An 18,113-nucleotide genomic window follows, 5' to 3' on the forward strand; every position below is an offset into this window, starting at 1 on the left:
TTAAAACAAAACGAACAGAAACTATTCCGTATACGAGGGCGGATTACTCCTCCAAACAACCTCACTCTTTACGTTAAAGTTTTTTTAATACTTTGGAAAAAAGCTTCTTATTGATCTAATCAAACGAACATAGTATTTCAGGAGTCGTTCTTAAAGAATTAGGACATAATTCAAACTTTAGCGTAAACAGCGAGGTGGTTTGGTGGAGTAACCCCCTTCATATCAGGAATTATTTCTATTCGTTTTAAGTTTTAACGTTCCTCCTTACTTTCAGTTGATAAAACTTGTTTTTATTTAATTTTTGGTCGTTTTTTAAATAATTCCAAGAAATCTGGCTACTCTCCCACTGACAATTTCCCTCGACATCTCCACGCGTAAAATTGAGTCGGCAATGAGAAAGCAAGACAAAAGAATTTCGTGTAGGAATTCAGGATAATTCAACGAGTGTAAAATTTCCCTGAAAAATTAACCTCCTGGAAACTTCCCTTCCCATGAAGAAGAAAATCCCACCAACAGATAGTTCCGTCCCCTCTTCCGAAAAATGTATGCATAATTCCAAATAACAAATACTATACGTAAACAGTGGGAAAATTTTTGTAACTTAAAGATCTTTCCCTTGGGGCTGTGAGAGGGTCATGACAGTCCCAAAGGCATAGTTATTCGGCCTTTCAATTATGCTGAACAAAATGGCTCTCTCAAAATCTTCATTGGATGATTTTGAGAAAAAGGGGGCATTGGAGGGGGCCTAGTTAACCTCCTGTTTTTTGGTCCCTTAAAAAGGGCATCAGAACTTTTGATTTGCGTTCGAATGAGGCCTCTGACGATATTCCAGGACCACTGGGTCGATACGATCACCCCTGGGAAAAACAAACAAACAAACAAAATTAAACACACATCCTGGCAAAATATGCAAAATTTCACATTTTTTTCCAGATATGCACTTGAAACCTCTACAGTAGGATTCTCTGATACGCTGAATCTGATGGTGTGCTTTTCATCAAGATTCTATGACTTTTAGGGGATTTTTCCCCTTTTTTTCAAATTTTCTCAGGCTCGTAACCTTTGATGGGTAAGATTAAACTTAATGAAACTTATATATTTGATATCAGCATAAACTCCAATTCTTTTGATATATCTATTGTTATTAATATTCCATTTTTCAGAGTTTTGGTTACTATTGAGCCGGGTCGCTCCTTGCTTACAGTTTGTTACCCCGAACTGTTTGATATGTACTTCAGGAAAGCCATACTACGGTCTCAAGAATTTTTGAGAATCAGAACTTCATTATTATTAATGAGATTCCTAAGTAATTAATGAATCTGCTTCTCCATAACACGGATCAAGCTGTCATAAAAGCCCGAAGCGTAATTACGAAAGTTCTACAGTTAGAAGTCATGGAGGAAGCCATTAAAAGAAAAGGAACATTTCAGAGACTTAGCTCATAGAGCATGACAATAAAGAAGAACTTCGTTTTGCACAGCTAGTATAAATATTAACAGATAAAACAATCACAAAAAACGACATAGCCGAGTGAATCAGTGCAGATGAACAATTTGAAGTTACCGAGGAGATGATTAAAGAGGCAGTAAATGCAGAGGCTAAAGAAAGTGAAATTGGAGATGAAAACACTGAAAGAGAGAATGAAAAAGTAAACTACAGTGAAGGATGCAAATATTCATTGAATACCTAGTGCAACAAAGTAACACGACTTCAACAGACCATCTGTCAGATCATTGTTACAGGAAACGGCGGCAGAGAACCGAGCAAGTTCCGTGAAACAAAACATAATTTATGGTTTTCTTCAAGAAATAACTTTTTCATATTACGTTGCTATAGTTTGTCATTTTTCATTTATAATACAAGAATAGACACTTATGTAGCAACTTTGGTCGAGTTTTATTCATTTTACCGTATGTTTCTTTGTTGATTGTTTATAGAGTCCGCTTTACCCGAGTTTTGGGTTTGCCAAGGTATTCTCGGTCCACTTTACCTCAGAAAACCAGGGCTCTACGGTATGTCCTTAACCTTCTGAATTTAGAGTTCACATTATACTGTTTGCTTCAGATTTGTAATCAGGGAGATGATAAATCCTTAAATACTATTTGTGGTAAGTAAAGAGAGAGGAAGGGGACTGAGGGAGCATGACTTAAGGACCTTCCACAGAATAATTTAATCATTGTGATTGAAAATCCTTGATAACTCTAATTTCAACAAGCTGCAATAGCCCACCTTTGCAGAAAAAAAAATAAAGAAAGGAGGGAGAGGGAAGAGGGAGAGGAATTGGACTTGCAGGGGCCAAAGGACCAAGGACATTACTTTAAACCCTCAATCATACAGATAAAGAATCCTCGGGCAAGGGGGGTGATGAAGATGACATTGGCCCGAGGGCCTAACTTCGGGTTTTAAAATTATACAGAGGGATATCCTTGTTTGACTCTAACTCCTACTAAGTCTAGCATATTCACCTGTTATCTGTTAAGATGCATCTATGTAGCTTCCGTTTAATGTCGGCTATTTGCACTATTTGCTGTCCTAGCAACTTGAACCATACTTATCATTTCGTGTCTTCCCGGAAAATGATACTTATCATTTCGTTGTGTCTCCCTTGGAGACACAATTTTAAAGACTTTTCGACCACTCAGATTAAAATGGATATCTTAAAATTTTTATCCGAAGCCATTTGGAACTGGGAATGCCTGGAGGAACATGTGATGTTAAAGGGATGTTAGTTTAACAGAGCTACCACCAAAAGAATTCGGAAAAAATCCAACATTTCTGAATTTCATGACCGAAAAATCTGACAGAAAAAAACTGACTAGGTACTTACTTACTTACTTAGACAAAAAGTAGACTTGATTAGATACTTTCTCCGGAAAAAAAATTCAATACGTCAAAGGACATTAGCCAATAGCTTCTAGCTTAGCTTCGGAGTTTACCGAAACTCCAAAAAGTTGGCTAGCTTTATTCGTTTTCATCAGTGTTGGATCAAAATTTTTGACATTCTTTTTTCTGTATTTACTTAATTACAAAAAGAAAAGAAAAAAAAAATACAAATTTTGAGTAATATTACAAGAAACAATTGTTATTCAGAAATGATGACAGTTAGAAATTACAAAAAAAAAAAAAAACAGGAAAGGTAATCAATCCTAGCAATGAATCTTACGAAGAAAAGATAGAAAAGCTATCTTGCACACCTTTGCAGATAAACTTAATATTTACGGTCAAACAATCCATCCCCAAGTTAGTGCGACCATCCAATTAACATGACGAGGCTAGGGAAAAAAAATCAAAAGAAAAAATGATATATGACAGACACGTCACTCCTTACACAGTCTAAGCGAACACGTAGACTATTATATGAGATGTATCTACGAAGCCTCTGTTTATATAGGCTAATAGCGTTGTTTCATACCCCTACCCCTGGGAATTATATGGTTCATGGTATCACTAGAGTCAAAATTCTTTGGACTTTTTTTTCGTCTTTCAATTACAATGGCTATCGTTATATTTGATCCCATACTTTTGGGGGCGGTGGAGTACGTGGGATAGCAAGAAGCATTGATATATTATTAAGTTGTCCCCTAATAGGTTTCGGTCCTAAATAAGGGCATTAGAAATTAATGTTTTTCCATTCGCTGTCCCTATCCCAGAAAAAGAGACCCTGCCTGCATGGTCTCATAGTGGCATCGGGGTAGACCTTTCACGAGGTTACCTTACTAGAACCTTGAATGCAAACAGCTCGGCAGGGTGACCTTGAGAAGAGACACGTCTCGAGAAAATGATAGTCTAGTAAAGAATACAGCATTAAGGCAGATTATGGTAAATGCAGTTCATCTTAGTTTTGTTTGTTTTGGTGGGCTTCTTCGGACTGAATAACAACTTTCTAGCTATGTTATTAATTATTGGTTGCCTCCCCATTGTAGATTTCTATTTGCAGATATTAATATGTGATACATTGGAGGCAATAGGCTTGTGGCTGCTTGTGCAGGACATTATCCCTTGTAGATAGAAAAGCATCCTCGGATATATATGCAGGGACGGGATACATATGCAGAGACAGAGAGTAGAACTAATGACGAATACCGGATATAACCTTCTTAGTCTTGCTTAAGGCCGTTATTAAGTGAACTTGAAAACATCTAGCTTCAAAATTGAAGTTAGGGTAGCCTTCTGTCTCTCAATTCTCTAGAGGCCGTCGATTGTCAAAAACCATTCAAATAGCACTTATTCATTGGTGGAAATAGCAGGTTAACTATACCAGCTTGTCAATCTGGTCTCTAGGGTGATCTGAAACGATTCTTTCTGGCAAAAAACTTCTAAAAATTTCAGGTAGCTGAAAATATTCTATGGGACTGTTCGAAAACACGAAAATACATCGAAAAATGGTTGCAATCATCTTACATGTTATTCTCTTTTGCTCATGATTAAATAAAAAAAAAAACAGAGTTTTTTTTAACTGAAAGTAAGGAGTGACATTAAAACTTAAAACGAACAGAAATTACTTCGTATAAGAAAGGGGCTGCTTCCTCATCAACGCCCCGCTCTTTACGCAAAAGTTTGACTCTTTCTCTCAACTCTTCTTTTTAAGAGAGTAAAAAACTTTAGTGTAAAGAGCGGGGCGTTCATGAGGAAGCAGCCCCTTTCATATACGAAGTAATTTCTGTTCGTTTTGTTTTAATGTCGCTCCTTACTTTCAGATAAAAAAAACTTTGTTTTCTTCTATTTAATTTCTGAACGTTTTTGAATCAATGCACGTTTTGATTTGGGCTCTCCGCAGAGGAATAATTAAAACGAAATTTGCACATTTATTTTTTTTGGCTAAATGGCTTTCTCATAGTTTTGATCGAATGATTTTGAGAAAAAAAGCGGGGGAGGAAGACTAGTTGCCCTCCGATTTTTTGATTACTTAAAAAAGCAATTAGAACTTTCAATTTTTTACGAATGTTTTTATTAGTAAAAGATATGCATAACTTATAAATTATCTTACGTAACGAACTTTTGTATTATCATGTTTTTATTACATATATGAGGGGGTTCACCCCCTCGTCAGTACCTCGCTCTTTACGCTAAAAATTAAATTTTGTCCCAATTCATTAAAAAAGACCCCTGAATCACAAAAGCCGTAGAATAAATAGTTAAAATTACTAAAAATATTTTAGCGTAAAGAGTAAGGTATTAGGAGGAGGTGAGCCCCTCATAGGCGTAATAATTTCTGTTCGTTTTAAGTTTTAATGCTGCTCCTTACTTCCAGTTGAAAAAACTTTTTCATATTTATTTTTTTATTGTTTTTTTTAAATAATGCTAGAAAATCCTGCGCTCCCTTCATGGAAATTTTCTTCCCCCATGAGAAATTCCTCAATGGAAAGTTCCTCCAACATATCCCCCTCTTCTCAGCCCCTCCCCCAACCAAAAAATCCCCCTGAAAACATCTGTACACTTCTCAATAACCATTACTATATGTAAGCAATGGTCAAAGTTTGTAGCTTGTAGTCCCTCCCACGGGGACTGTGAGGAAGTAATCGTCCCCAAAGACATAGTTATAAGGTTTTTCGACTACGCAGAATAAAATGACTATCTCAGAATTTTGATCCGTTGACTTTGGTAAAATAATTAGTGTGGGAGGGGGCCTAGGTGCCCTCCAATTTTTTCGGTAACTTAAAAAGGGCAATAGAACTTTTCATTTCCATTAGAATGAGCCCTCTCGCAAAATTCTAGGACCACTGGGTCGATACGATCACCCCTGGGAAAAAAAAACAAAAACAAAAAAACAAACAAACACGCATCCGTGATCTGCCTTCTGGCAAAAAAACAAAATTCCACATTTTTGTAGATAGGAGCTTGAAACTTCTACAATAGGGGTCTCTGATACGCTGAATCTGATGGTGTGATTTTCGTTAAAATTCTATGACTTTTATAGGTTGTTTCCCCCTATTTTCTAAAATAAGGCAAATTTTCTTAGGCTCGTAACTTTTGATAGGTAATAATAAAATTGATGCAACTTATATGTTTGAAGTCAGCATTAAAATTTCCAGGGTAATTGAATTTTTTTTCTTGGTATCGAAATTCCATTTTTTAGAGTTTTGGTTACTATTGAGCCGGGTCGCTCCTTACTACAGTTTGTTACCACGAACTGTTTGATAGTACCGATTTTGTTCTAAAAGCAATATCCTTATAATCCAATAAAAAATAATATCCAATAAATATCCAATATCCAATATATATAATATCCAATAAAAAATTATTAATATCCTCCTCTACACTTGTGAGAAAGAGCTAAACATTTTCTAAGATTTCTAAGCAATTAGAAGAAAAAGAGCAAAAATCTAGCAAACATTTTGTACCATCTTCAAGAAGCTACGACTTGATATTAAAAGCGGTATCTCCGCCAATGAATACTTGAATACTTTTTAGATATAAATTTTCAATTTTAACATGGGATTTTTGAGTTCCATCAGTTCACTTAATCACGGCCTTAAGCTGGGAAAGCAGAAGAAATAGAATTTTAGTTGTTCACTTTATGACCAGAAACCGTAAGTCATCACTCATAGTGGTATAAACCCCCTATAAAACAGAATCTAGCGATAAATTTTAGATACAGTTACAAAAACAAATAGGCAGGATTCCAGGTAGAAATATGGTATTTTCTATTCGGGGAATTTAATGCCCAGGTTGCTAAAATCAGGGACATATGGTATTCCAAGCTTGTATAAATTTGGTATAGGGAAGGAAAACAGCAGCGGTAATATACTGTTACGATACTGCATGTACAATAATCTATGTAGTTATAACTAATACGGTACTTTGTCATTAAATGAGCCAAAATTTAACGTGGTACTCAAATAATGGTAAAATTGCCTAAGTTATTGATTATTTTACTGTAAATCGAAGGCTAAAAGGATCGATACATTTCACTAGGGTACTTAGGAAGACTCTTCGACAACGAAAGTAAAGATAGTTTCTAGAGTAGTGTCTAGAGTTAACTTAAAGATGGAAATTAGGAAGGGTAACTATTTTACGGGTAGTTATGATGATAGACTTCGAAAGAAAAATTTCAAGAACAGTTGGATAGAAAATCGCAGAGTTTAAAATTTGAAAACGTAAAAAATTGATAGAATAACTTTAGAAAATAATTTGCCAAGTAGGAGAAGATTTCTTACAGAGGAAAGTTAGAAACATTGCTGGAAAAATCAGCGAAAACACTTTGAGCTTGGTAAAAGAGAGAAGGGGTTTGTAGAAGAAGGGGTTCGTATGACAGATCATACGAGAATAAAAGAAAAGTAACTGAAGCAGAAAAATCATTACAATGTGAATTAAGAAGATTTGAAATTCAGGTCATGTATAAGATTTGGAAAGAGCGCTCAGACAGCATAATATTAGTCACAATGGACTCGGCCCAATTAAAGATAGGAACGGGGCCTCAACTGGTAATAATGAAAGCATTTAAGAGTTGGAAGAAAATGTGCTAAACCATAATAAAATCATAGGAAATGAGAAAAGAATAAAAAATTATTCAACAATTTGAAAGTTAATGAAAGATTTAATTTCCAAGGAGGGGTTAGAGACAGTAATTTAAGGACAAAAAAAGTAATAATAATAAGGTCTTGTCCGCTGACAGTATGATAATTGGGTTTTTGAAATATAGCTGTTGCACAGATAGAGATCTATTATTGAAGATTATGAATATGGTTTTTGTAAAACAGGAAAGTAATATTAGGAAAAGTTTAATTAAGCCCCTTTACAAGAAAGGGTTCTATGTGTTTACTCCCCCCGTAAAGTATTCCCCCGCGGAAAAAATATTATTCCCAAAACTTTACTCCCACTGAACATTCCCCCCGACAATCCCCCCTTCAGGAAACTCCCCCAGAAAAAAATGTCCGTATTTTCCCAATAATAACTACAGTCTGTAAGCAATGGAAAATTACAAAACTAAAAAGGCACTTCAACTTCTACAAAAAAGCTATCTGATTGTTTTGTTGTTTGAGAGGGAAGGGAATGTCTCAAAGGGTGCATTTCAATGCCAAAAGATTCCAGATCTCATTGAGCCATCAGCTAAATACAGAATTACTTTTAATGGAGAGACGAGGGGAGGGAGGAGGTAGAGATTGATGAAAGATCCCCAAGGCCGTAACCAGGATATTTATTTGAGAGGGGTCGGGGGGGGGGGGAGATACAAAAGAAACTTTAAAAAACGCATCAAAAATGTGGAACTGATTTCAATGCCAAAACATCCCAGATCTCACTACGCCATCAGATAAATACAGAATTAGTTCTAAAGGAGAGAAGAGGGGAGCATGGAGGTAGAGATTGATGTGTAATCCCCAGAGCCATAACCAGGATATTTGTTTCCCTGATGATTTCTGGGAATATTTCTTGTCTACGTTGTTATTATGAAAGTGAAAAATATCGTTTAACCCCAAAATGAACAGAATTTATTCCGTATTGGAGGAGACTACCCCTTCCTTATCCATGCCTCCACCTCATGGTTGCAGAAAGTTTAGAGGGTGCTCATTAGATCAGAAGTTGAGGGTTGAAGTCCTTTTTTTATAAGTCAAAAGTGATTAAAGACCAACCAGTCGCAAAAGAGGAGAGTCTTTTCTAGGGGGTATTTTCCGAGGGAGAATTTTCCGCGAGGGGTATTCCGGGGTGTATTTTCTGTGGAGGTTATTTCCTGGGCTAGGTTCCGAGGGTTATTTTCCGGGACGGTATTTTCAGGGGGGGGGGTTCCGCGGGCTAAATTTTCCAGGGGGTAAACTTTGGTCACCATACGAAAGGTTATGATAGTGAGTATGTAATTACAGAGGCATTCCCTTGATTTCTCTGGAAAGCAAATTACTTAGCAGAATATTTATTGGACTACGAGATGTCGCAGATAAGTTTTTAAGAAAAGAATTGTTTCTGCAGGAATAGATAAGGATACGTGGACCGATTTTGCACTATTAGATTAATGATTGAGAAGGGTCTGAGTAATCAGAACCCTTTAGTCTTTGGTTTTATAGATTATGAAAAGATATCAGATTCAGCTGATAGAAAAGATTTAGAGATGATCCCGTCCTCATGGTACAATAGTTCTGCCGTGATTAAGGTAGAGATTTAGAGAGTACTGTGCATGGTGTTGAATCAGGAGTTAAACAGGGCTGTGTCCTATCCCCATTTCCACGGATTACTCTGATGAACTTTTTTCCAATGAACACAAACTCTCCTACTACAATATCAGAGATTTTGAGAGTTCAGTGTACAAGATTAGATTAAAAAATTAATGTTAAGAAGAATATATCGCTTAGGATATGAATAAATAAGATGAGATGGTGTTAGGTAACGAAAAAGCAATCAAGAGGATAGGTTCATTTACCTGGGTTGTATTATTAGCTAGGAGGGTAGACGCAGAGAAGTGTGAAAACTAGAGTAGCCGATTCCCGAGGTACTTTTTTTTTACAGTTAAAAAGATTTTGGATGAATAGGAAGAAAAGCCTAGGATTAGAAGGAACTAAAAATCGAATATTGGACGCCAAAGTAATGAAAGTGGTAAGTATTGTTCTGAAACGTGGGGGCTCGAAAGGTTGAAGGACATTTTAAAAATATTTTTCAAAGGAATTGTCTGAGGATAGTCTTAGGTACTCGCTTGACTGACCGTATATCGAACATCAAGCTATATGGAAAATGTGGTGCGATCCAACTATTTAGGCCTAAAATCAAAGAAAGGTGAGATGGCAATGCCATTTTTTACAGATAAAGGACGACAGATTGCCAAAGATTGTGCCTTTTCTCAATCCATCAGGGACCAAATAAAGCACAATTCGCCTCCGAATGAGGGGGCAAGTGGTCAGAAGGAAGGATTTAAAGGAAATGTAACTTTATGAGAGGGGGTTAAGTATGAAGCTTTGAACAGATTCGGGTAAAGGAGAAGCATGCGCAGCTGTGCTGGTCTCAGGTAGCTTGGGGTTGCAGTGAGTTAGTAGTAGTAATAGCAGTAATATCGATTAATTCGTTTTCCCTGTTTCCACAACAATCCCTTGCATATGATGAGGCTGAAAAACAAGGCAACATGGGAGACATATTGCTCTTCACTAAGTCAACACTATTGTATTAACTGTGACTCGATAGAAACAACTGAGAGTATTTTTCTCCTTTATGCTAGTGCATAATTGAAATTTTCCCCATATATACTCTATTAGCGGAAAAGAACAGCGAAAAGAGAAAAAAGGTCTCTTTTAAGAAAATCCCTCTCTATTCAACTTCACCAATGAGGGAGAAAACTAATCACAAAGGAAAGCAACACAAAAGCAGGAACCAATTGGGGCTCAATTGTTTTGTCAAGTTTTTTTTTTCTTTCTTCAGACAAATTATCGGCTTCCTAGTGAAGTCTCAATTAAACTCGCTTCTAAATTAAGTTAAGACGAGCGGACACAGGGGACTTAATTGTAAGGGCTAAAAAAAAAAAAATGGCATTACAGTGAACACAAAATACAGTCTATTTTTGGTCAAAGAACTTGCTCATATACGATTTTCATAGAATTCACCACTTTATTATTTAAGGTAAGAACTTCACAATTATAAAATTTATTCAAAATCATAACGGACAATAAGTGTTTCAAAAGCGAGTGTTTAATTCTTTGGGATCATGTTTACAGTTAGTTTTTTTTTGGCGGGTTTTCTTTCTTCTTCGATTAGATTTTACTTATAAATTAGTGGGTTATAATGCTCTAAGAGCCCATCACAAATGCACTTGAATTTTAAGTACGCCACAAATTCTCATCTTTTATTCAATTAAATAAAAAAAACAACAAGTTTTTTTTAACTGCAAGTAAGGAGCAACATTAAAACTTAAAACGTAACAGAAATTATTCCATTTATGAAAGGGGTTGTCCCCTCCTCAATGCCTTGCTCTTTACGCTAAAGTTTGACACTTTCTCACAACTCTACTTCAAAAAAAAACTTACATTCTTTGACTTTTAGAAAAACTTTGATTTACGTTCTTTGACTTCTAGGGGGTGTTTCCCCCTATTTTCTAAAATAAGGCAAATTTTGATGGGTAAAAATAAACTTGATGAAACTTATATATTTAGAATCAGCGTAAAAATGTGATTCTTTTGATGTAACTATTAGTATGAAAATTCCATTTTTTGAGTTTTGGTTACTATTGAGCCAGGTCGCTCCTTACTACAGTTCGTTACCACAAACTGTTTTATTAAACAATCATTAGATGACGTGGACCATGTCCTTTATTTACTAAGAAAAAATTTTTCTTATTGGGCTAAAATTAGTTATCAACAAACAAATGAGACTCAAAAGAATATAAATTCTAATGTACAATGAAGTCAAACCTAAATGAACAGAAATTATCCCTAACAGAAGTATGACCAGCAACCTTTATAGCTTCTAAAGAGCAGAGCGTAATTTGCACTTTACCGAACAGAGTTTTTATTTAGAAAAGTCAAATTTTTCTTTATTTATTTACATGTCAAAAATGAAAAACAGCAAAAAAAAAAAAAAAAAAAAAAAAAAAAAAAAAAATTAGCCCAGATTACAAGAAAATAACTAATGAAAGTAGACTGACTGTTCTATTTGTAATAATTTTGATTCCTGGAAGTCTAGACAATATCAGATTTATTAACGTTATAAGAGAGAAAATGTTTGAAATATATTTTGTTTTCAATAAAGCGCAAATGACGCTATCTAATCTTGTTTGTGGTTATTTCTGCTCATTTAAGGTTTGACCTGATTATTTAGGCTAATTTCTCTTCCTCTTGGGTATCGTTCCTTCATTGATAATAATTTCTGTTCGCTACCCTTTTGAATTAAATTAAAAAAAAAAAAAAACTAAAGCAAGGAGCAACATTAAAACTTAAAACGAACATAAATTATTCCGTATATGAAAGGGGATGTCCCCTCCTCAACGTCCCGCTCTTTACGATAATATTTTTTATTGTTTTAAAAAGTAGAGTTGTGAGAAAAAGTCAAACTTTAGCGTAAAGAGTGGGGCGTTGAGAAGGGGACAGTCCCTTTCACATACGGAATAATTTCTGTTCGTTTTAAGTTTTTAGGTTGATTCTTACTTTTAGTAAAAACAAACTTGGTTTTTATTTAATTTCGGCACATTTTTGAATTAATGCAGGTTTCAATTTTGGCTGACATAACCTCCTCCTCCGACACCTCCCCACCAGAAAAAAAATCACTCCCGAAAACGTCTGTATACTTCCTAATAACCAATACTATATGTACATGATGGTTTGAGTTCAGAAGTTACATCCCTTCCCCCAGAGACTGTGGGGAATTAAACCGTCCTCAAAGACATGGTTATTAGATTTTTCAACAATGCTGAACAAAATTACTATTTCAAAATTTTGATCTGGTGACTCTGGGGAAAAATTGAGTATGGGAGGGGGGGCCTAGTTGCCCTCCAATTTTCGGTCACTTAAAAAGGGCTCTAGAACTTTTATTTCCGTTCGAATGAGCTCTCTCGTGACATTCTAGGACCACTGGGACGATACGATCACCCTGAAAAAAAAAAAAAAAAAAAAAAAAACACGCTTTCCGTGATCTTCCTTATGGCAAACAAAAAATGAAACTCCACAATTTTGCAGATAGGAGCTTGAAACCTCTACAGGAGAGTTCTTTGATACGCTTAATCTGACGGTGTGACTTTCGTTAATATTCTATGACTTTTATGGGGTGTTTCCTCCTTTTTTCGAAAATAAGGCAAATTTTCTCAGGCTAGTAAATTTTGATGGGTAAGACTAAACTTGATGAAACTTATATCTTTAAAATCAGCATAAAAATCCGATTCTTTTGATGTATCAATTGGTATCAAACTCCGTTTTTTAGAGTTTCAGTTACTATTGAGCAGGGTCGCTACTCAGTTGACATAAGTTCTGCTCGTATTTGTTTAATGTAGCTCTTTACTTTTCTTTCAAAACCTTCTTTTTTGGAAAATGCATTTTAATTTTTTGTATTTTTATATTTAACATCTTTTTTTGTTAATAAAAGGAAAATTTCTACGTTTTTTTTCCGGTTTTTCTACTTTAAAATTAAGATTTTGGCTTCCTATTTATACTTTAGACCAAATTTGTAACAAATTATTATAATAGTTTCAAACAGTTCGTGGTAACGAACTGTAGCAAGGAGCGACCCGGCTCAATAGTAAACGAAACTCTAAAAAACGGAATTTTGATGCTAAAAGATATATCAAAAGAATAGGATTTTTATGCTGATTTTAAATATATAAGTTTCATCAAATTTAGTCTTTGTCATCAAAAGTTACGAGCCTGAGAAAATTTGCCTTATTTTGAAAAATAGGTGGAATACCCCCTAAAAGTAATGGAATTTTAACGAAAACCATCGCACTATCACACCATCGCATTCAGCGTATCAGAGAACCCTACAGCAAAAATTTCAAGCTCCTATCTACAAAAATGTGGAATTTCGTATTTTTTGCCAGAAGACAGATCACGGGTGCGTGTTTATTTGTTTTTTTGTGTTTTTTTTTTTTTCAGGGGTCACCGTATCGACCAAGTGGTCCTAGAATGTCGAAAGAGGGCTCATTCTAACGGAAATGAAAAGTTCTAGTGCCCTTTCTAAGTGACCAAAACAATTGGAAGGCACCTAGGCCCCCTCCCATGCTCATTTTTTCCAAAGTCAACGGATCAAAATTTTGAGATAGCCATTTTGCTCCGCATAGTCGAAAACCATAATAACTATGTCTTTGAGGATGACTTACTCCTCCACAGTCCCTAGGGGAGGGGCTGCAAGTTACAAAGTTTGACCAGTGTTTACATACAGTAATGGTTATTGGGAAGTGTACAGACGTTTTCAGGGAGATTTTTTTTGGGTTTAGGAGTGGGGTTGAGGGGAGGGGGATATGTGGGAGGATCTTTCCTTGGAGGAATATGCCATGGGGGAAGATAAATTCAATGAAAAGAGCGCGGGATTTTCTAGCATTACTATAAAAATACAATGAAAAAATAAACATGAAAAAGTTTTTTCAATTGAAACTAAGGAGTAGCATTAAAACTGTAAACGAACAGAGATTATTACGCATATGAGGGGTTATAAAAATACTTTAGCATAAAGAGCGAGGTATTTAGGAGGAGATAAATACCTCGCTCTTTATGGTAAAGTATTTTTAGTAGTTTCAACAATTTAATCTGCGGCCTTTCTGATTCAGGGGTTATTCTTAAAGAATTGGGACAAAACTTAAGATTTAGTGTAAAGAGCGAGTTATTAACGAGGGGACAAACCCCCTCATATACATAATAAAAAAAAATAAGAGAATAGTAGTTTGTTACGTAAGTTAATTCTTAAGTTACGTATATTTTTTACTAATAAAAATGTTCGTTAAAAAATAGAAGTTCTAGTTGCCTTTTTAAGTAACTGCAAAATTGGAGGGCAACTAGGCCTCCTTCCCCACCCCTTATTGCTCAAAATCGTCAGATCAAAACTAAGAGAAGGCCATTTAGCCAAAAAAGAATTAATATGCAAATTTCATTTTAATAATTTATGTGCGGTGAGCCAAAATCAAACATGCATTAATTCAAAAACGTTCAGAAATTAAATAAAAAAACTAGTTTTTTTTTACTGAAAGTAAGGAGCGACATTAAAACTTAAAACGAACAGAAATTATTCCGTATATGAAATGGGTTGTCCCCTCCGCAATCCCTCGCTCTTTACGCTAAAGTTTGACTCTATGCCACAATTCTACTTTCTAAAACAATTAAAAACTTTAACGTAAAGAACGAGGGATTGTGGAGGGGACAACCCATTTCATATACGGAATAACTTAATCCTGTGGTAGCGCAGTGGATTGATCTCTGCTTGGCAATACGAGGCCCAGAGTGCGATGTCGACTGCCGCAAGGTTAGGCGACCGGTTTGCGGCCTGTCCCAGCAAGAAAAAAAAAAATCAAAAAAAATCAGAAGCTGCGATGTCGACAACTATCAACAAATTATGCACCATCAAAGCCTCTGGAGGATCTTTATCCTTATTCAATAAAAAACAAGTTTTTTTTAACGGAAAGTAAGGGGCGGCATTAAAACTTAAAACGAATAGAAATTACTTCGTATATGAAAGGGGCTGTTTCCTCATCAACGCCCCGCTCTTTACGCTAAAGTTTGACTCTTTCTCTTAACTCTACTTTTTAAAACAGTAAAAAACTAGGGGTTGTTTCCCCCTATTTTCTAAAATAAGGCAAATTTTCTCAGGCTCCTAACTTTTGATTGGTAAGGCTAAACTTGATGAAACTTATACATTTAAAATCAGCATTAAAATGCGATTCTTTTGATGTGGCTATTGGTATAAAATTTCCATTTTTTTTTTTTTTAGTTTTGGTTACTATCGAGCCGGGTCACACCTTACTACAGTTCGTTACCACGAACTTTTTGATCCTTTTTCACGCAGACTATAACCATAACTTTTTTAAAATGGAGCATATTTTTTCAATGAATTATAAATAAGTACGAGGTACGAATTAACACATATAAATGGAATATAAAGCCATAAAATAATAATTTACAAACAGTTTGGAATTTCCCAGGATTTATAAAACATAAGAGCAACAAAACTGTAAGTTAGAGTTGGAAGGAAACATCGAGACTAAAACCAAAATTTATTTGGAGTGATTTGGTTTAGGAAGGTTCGGTCATAAGAAAGAAAATGAAACTTACAGATCCTTTTTTTCCAGGGAAGCTGAAAAAGGCATCTGGTCCATTCCGGTTAGTCGTATGAGCCAAAACATCCAACAGCTTTATAGAATGCCTTGGCTAGAATTAATAAGGAGAATTGGAATCAGTGGGTCAAAACAGTCGCTATGAAATGTTATCTAAAGAGCTAGTCGATGACTTATGAAATTAAATGTTCTATACTGCAATATCTGTAAGTGAAAGAAGGAGTTTTTTTTAGAGAGAGAGCCTCTAATTAGAGCTCTCTTGATTTTCCCCCCCAACTTTTGGACTTTCTATATTTTGGGACATAATTGGTACTTCAAATATATTCTCTAGGAGAAAACTAGAAACTTCGTCTTTAAGGTTTATGATGGATGTCACTAAAGAGAAGCCAAAGGTCATGATAGAAAATAAGTCTATGACCTCCTCTTGGTATTTAATTTCAAGAAAAGTTTCTAAAAAAGAAGTTTTTCAAAGAAAGCTAAAAGGCTATATTAAAACCTTAAGCGACGAACATAAATTAAGTCGCATGATAACTAAAACTTAAAACAAACAATAATTACTATGAGTGAACTAATAAGACCAAAACAAAACCTAACGTTCCCCCTCTTCACAAACCTTCTAAAAGACATGAATGTCAACTGCTCTTTACAGAAAAAAAACACGTGTATTTTGAACAATGTCTATTTTCTTGTCAAAATATAAACATCAAATAAAATATCACAATCGTAATCAGGATAACACAGAAGAAAAACTTCTTCTTAGAATAAGTACATTTGTGATTTTCAAGATAATCTTACTATTTTAAAAGGTTACTCTTATTCTATAAAAATTTTCATTTAAGTTTTCATTCTTACAAACATGAAGAAAATCAATGCCGAAATAAAACCTTTGAAATGTACATTGGCACATCTTGAATCTGTTTAGTTTGTAAAAGCAAAACCTTGAATTAGAAAATCAATAAATGATCTAACAAGATTTTCTCCACATTCAATATGAATACGTTTAAAATCAGGAACAAGTGGATTAAAATTTATTGCATATTAAACTAACGAAACTAGGTTTATTGTTTAAAATAGAACAATATTAACCCCTGGTAAGATAAGATTTATTCATAATTAATGAATCATATGATGAATAGATTCTCCTAATCCGCCTAAGGTTCTTAGGCCTGTAAAAGAAGGGGAATATATACTTTTCAATTAAGCACTAAATCAGTAGAAGAAAAAAGTTAAACACAATAAATAAATTAAATATAATTAAATAGACTCCAATCAATGCTACACAAAAAAGGCAAAAAAAAGCAAAAAAAAAGGAAAGCAAAATAATAATGATAATAGTAATAATAATCATGTGGAAACCCTTTTATAGGTGCCAAACGAATGGTTTTCTCGAGCCGAATCAAGAGGGGTATTCCATACAGAATGACACACAATCACGGGATTGAAATCAGATCTTACTGTTGAAGTGTGGGCAATTTGAATGTTCTCAGATTTACGGAGGATTACGCAGGAAAAGACCTGGGGATATCCCCCTGGAGCTGAATAAAAGTGAAAGACATACAGGAGAGAATACCAGCTTTTTCAACGTCAAGCAACAGTTTATTTGCTGAACGATTTACATCCTAGATAAGATTTATAGCTTTATTGTAAGTGTTGAAAAGCGCTTTAAGAAAAGAGTGAAAAATAGACATCCATATAACTGGGCAATAAGTAATATAAAATGAATTAAACTGTGGAATAGGATTCTCAGTATTGGTCCAGGAAAAATATGTTTGAGTTTTCTCCAAGGTCTATGCATACCTTCATTTTAATCAAGTCTATATGGTGTTTAAAAGATAACTTCTCATCAAGGATGATACCGAGGAAATGGACATTGGCATCCTTTGGTCTACTAACAGAGCCTTTGGCACAGATGAATTTTAGATAGTTGAGGACAAGCCTGAGATATACGACAAAAAAAAAACAACTAAAAAACTAGATTTGGAAACCTTTAGGGCAGGAGAGTTAGCACAAAACCAAAGCAGAACCCTCTCAAACAGGTCCACTAACTATCTATGAACCTCATCCTCTGTTCTTCCTGAAGTAACAAGGGTGGTATCACCAGCAAAACGAAGGTATGAGAAACGCAAACATGGAATGCAATGCAATGCATGGTTATAGGTGCGGGGAGTGTTGTATGACATAGACAACAACAAAACACAGGATTTCATTTCTAATTGCGAAAATTAGGTCATTTACACATACTGAGAACAATACTGGCCCTAGAATTGACCATTGAGAGACCCCATGGTCATGTAAGACTTGAAGCAAACAAACGCACTAGCTATTATACAAAAATGAACAAGTTTAGAAAGAAAAATACTATGGGTTAAAGTATCAAAGGCATTCTGAACATCCAGAAATAAAATAGCAGGAATAAGAAATCGTCTCAGCAATTGAGATTTTTTAATTTATAATA

The 18,113-nt window shown here is 35.0% G+C and overlaps 1 protein-coding gene across 8 annotated transcripts in view; it reads right to left on the minus strand.

The window, feature by feature from the left end:
• Positions 1-18,113, minus strand: part of LOC136025077 (neurobeachin-like) — a 271,780-nt gene that overhangs the window by 180,260 nt on the left and 73,407 nt on the right. For all 8 annotated transcript variants that reach the window (XM_065700792.1, XM_065700791.1, XM_065700790.1 and 5 more), the window contains one exon: positions 15,657-15,752. In XM_065700792.1, coding sequence (XP_065556864.1) covers positions 15,657-15,752 — 96 coding nt within the window. The remainder of the gene's footprint in view (positions 1-15,656; positions 15,753-18,113) is intronic.

The sequence above is a fragment of the Artemia franciscana genome, chromosome 3 (assembly GCF_032884065.1).
Source record: "Artemia franciscana chromosome 3, ASM3288406v1, whole genome shotgun sequence".
Taxonomy (NCBI): domain Eukaryota; kingdom Metazoa; phylum Arthropoda; class Branchiopoda; order Anostraca; family Artemiidae; genus Artemia; species Artemia franciscana.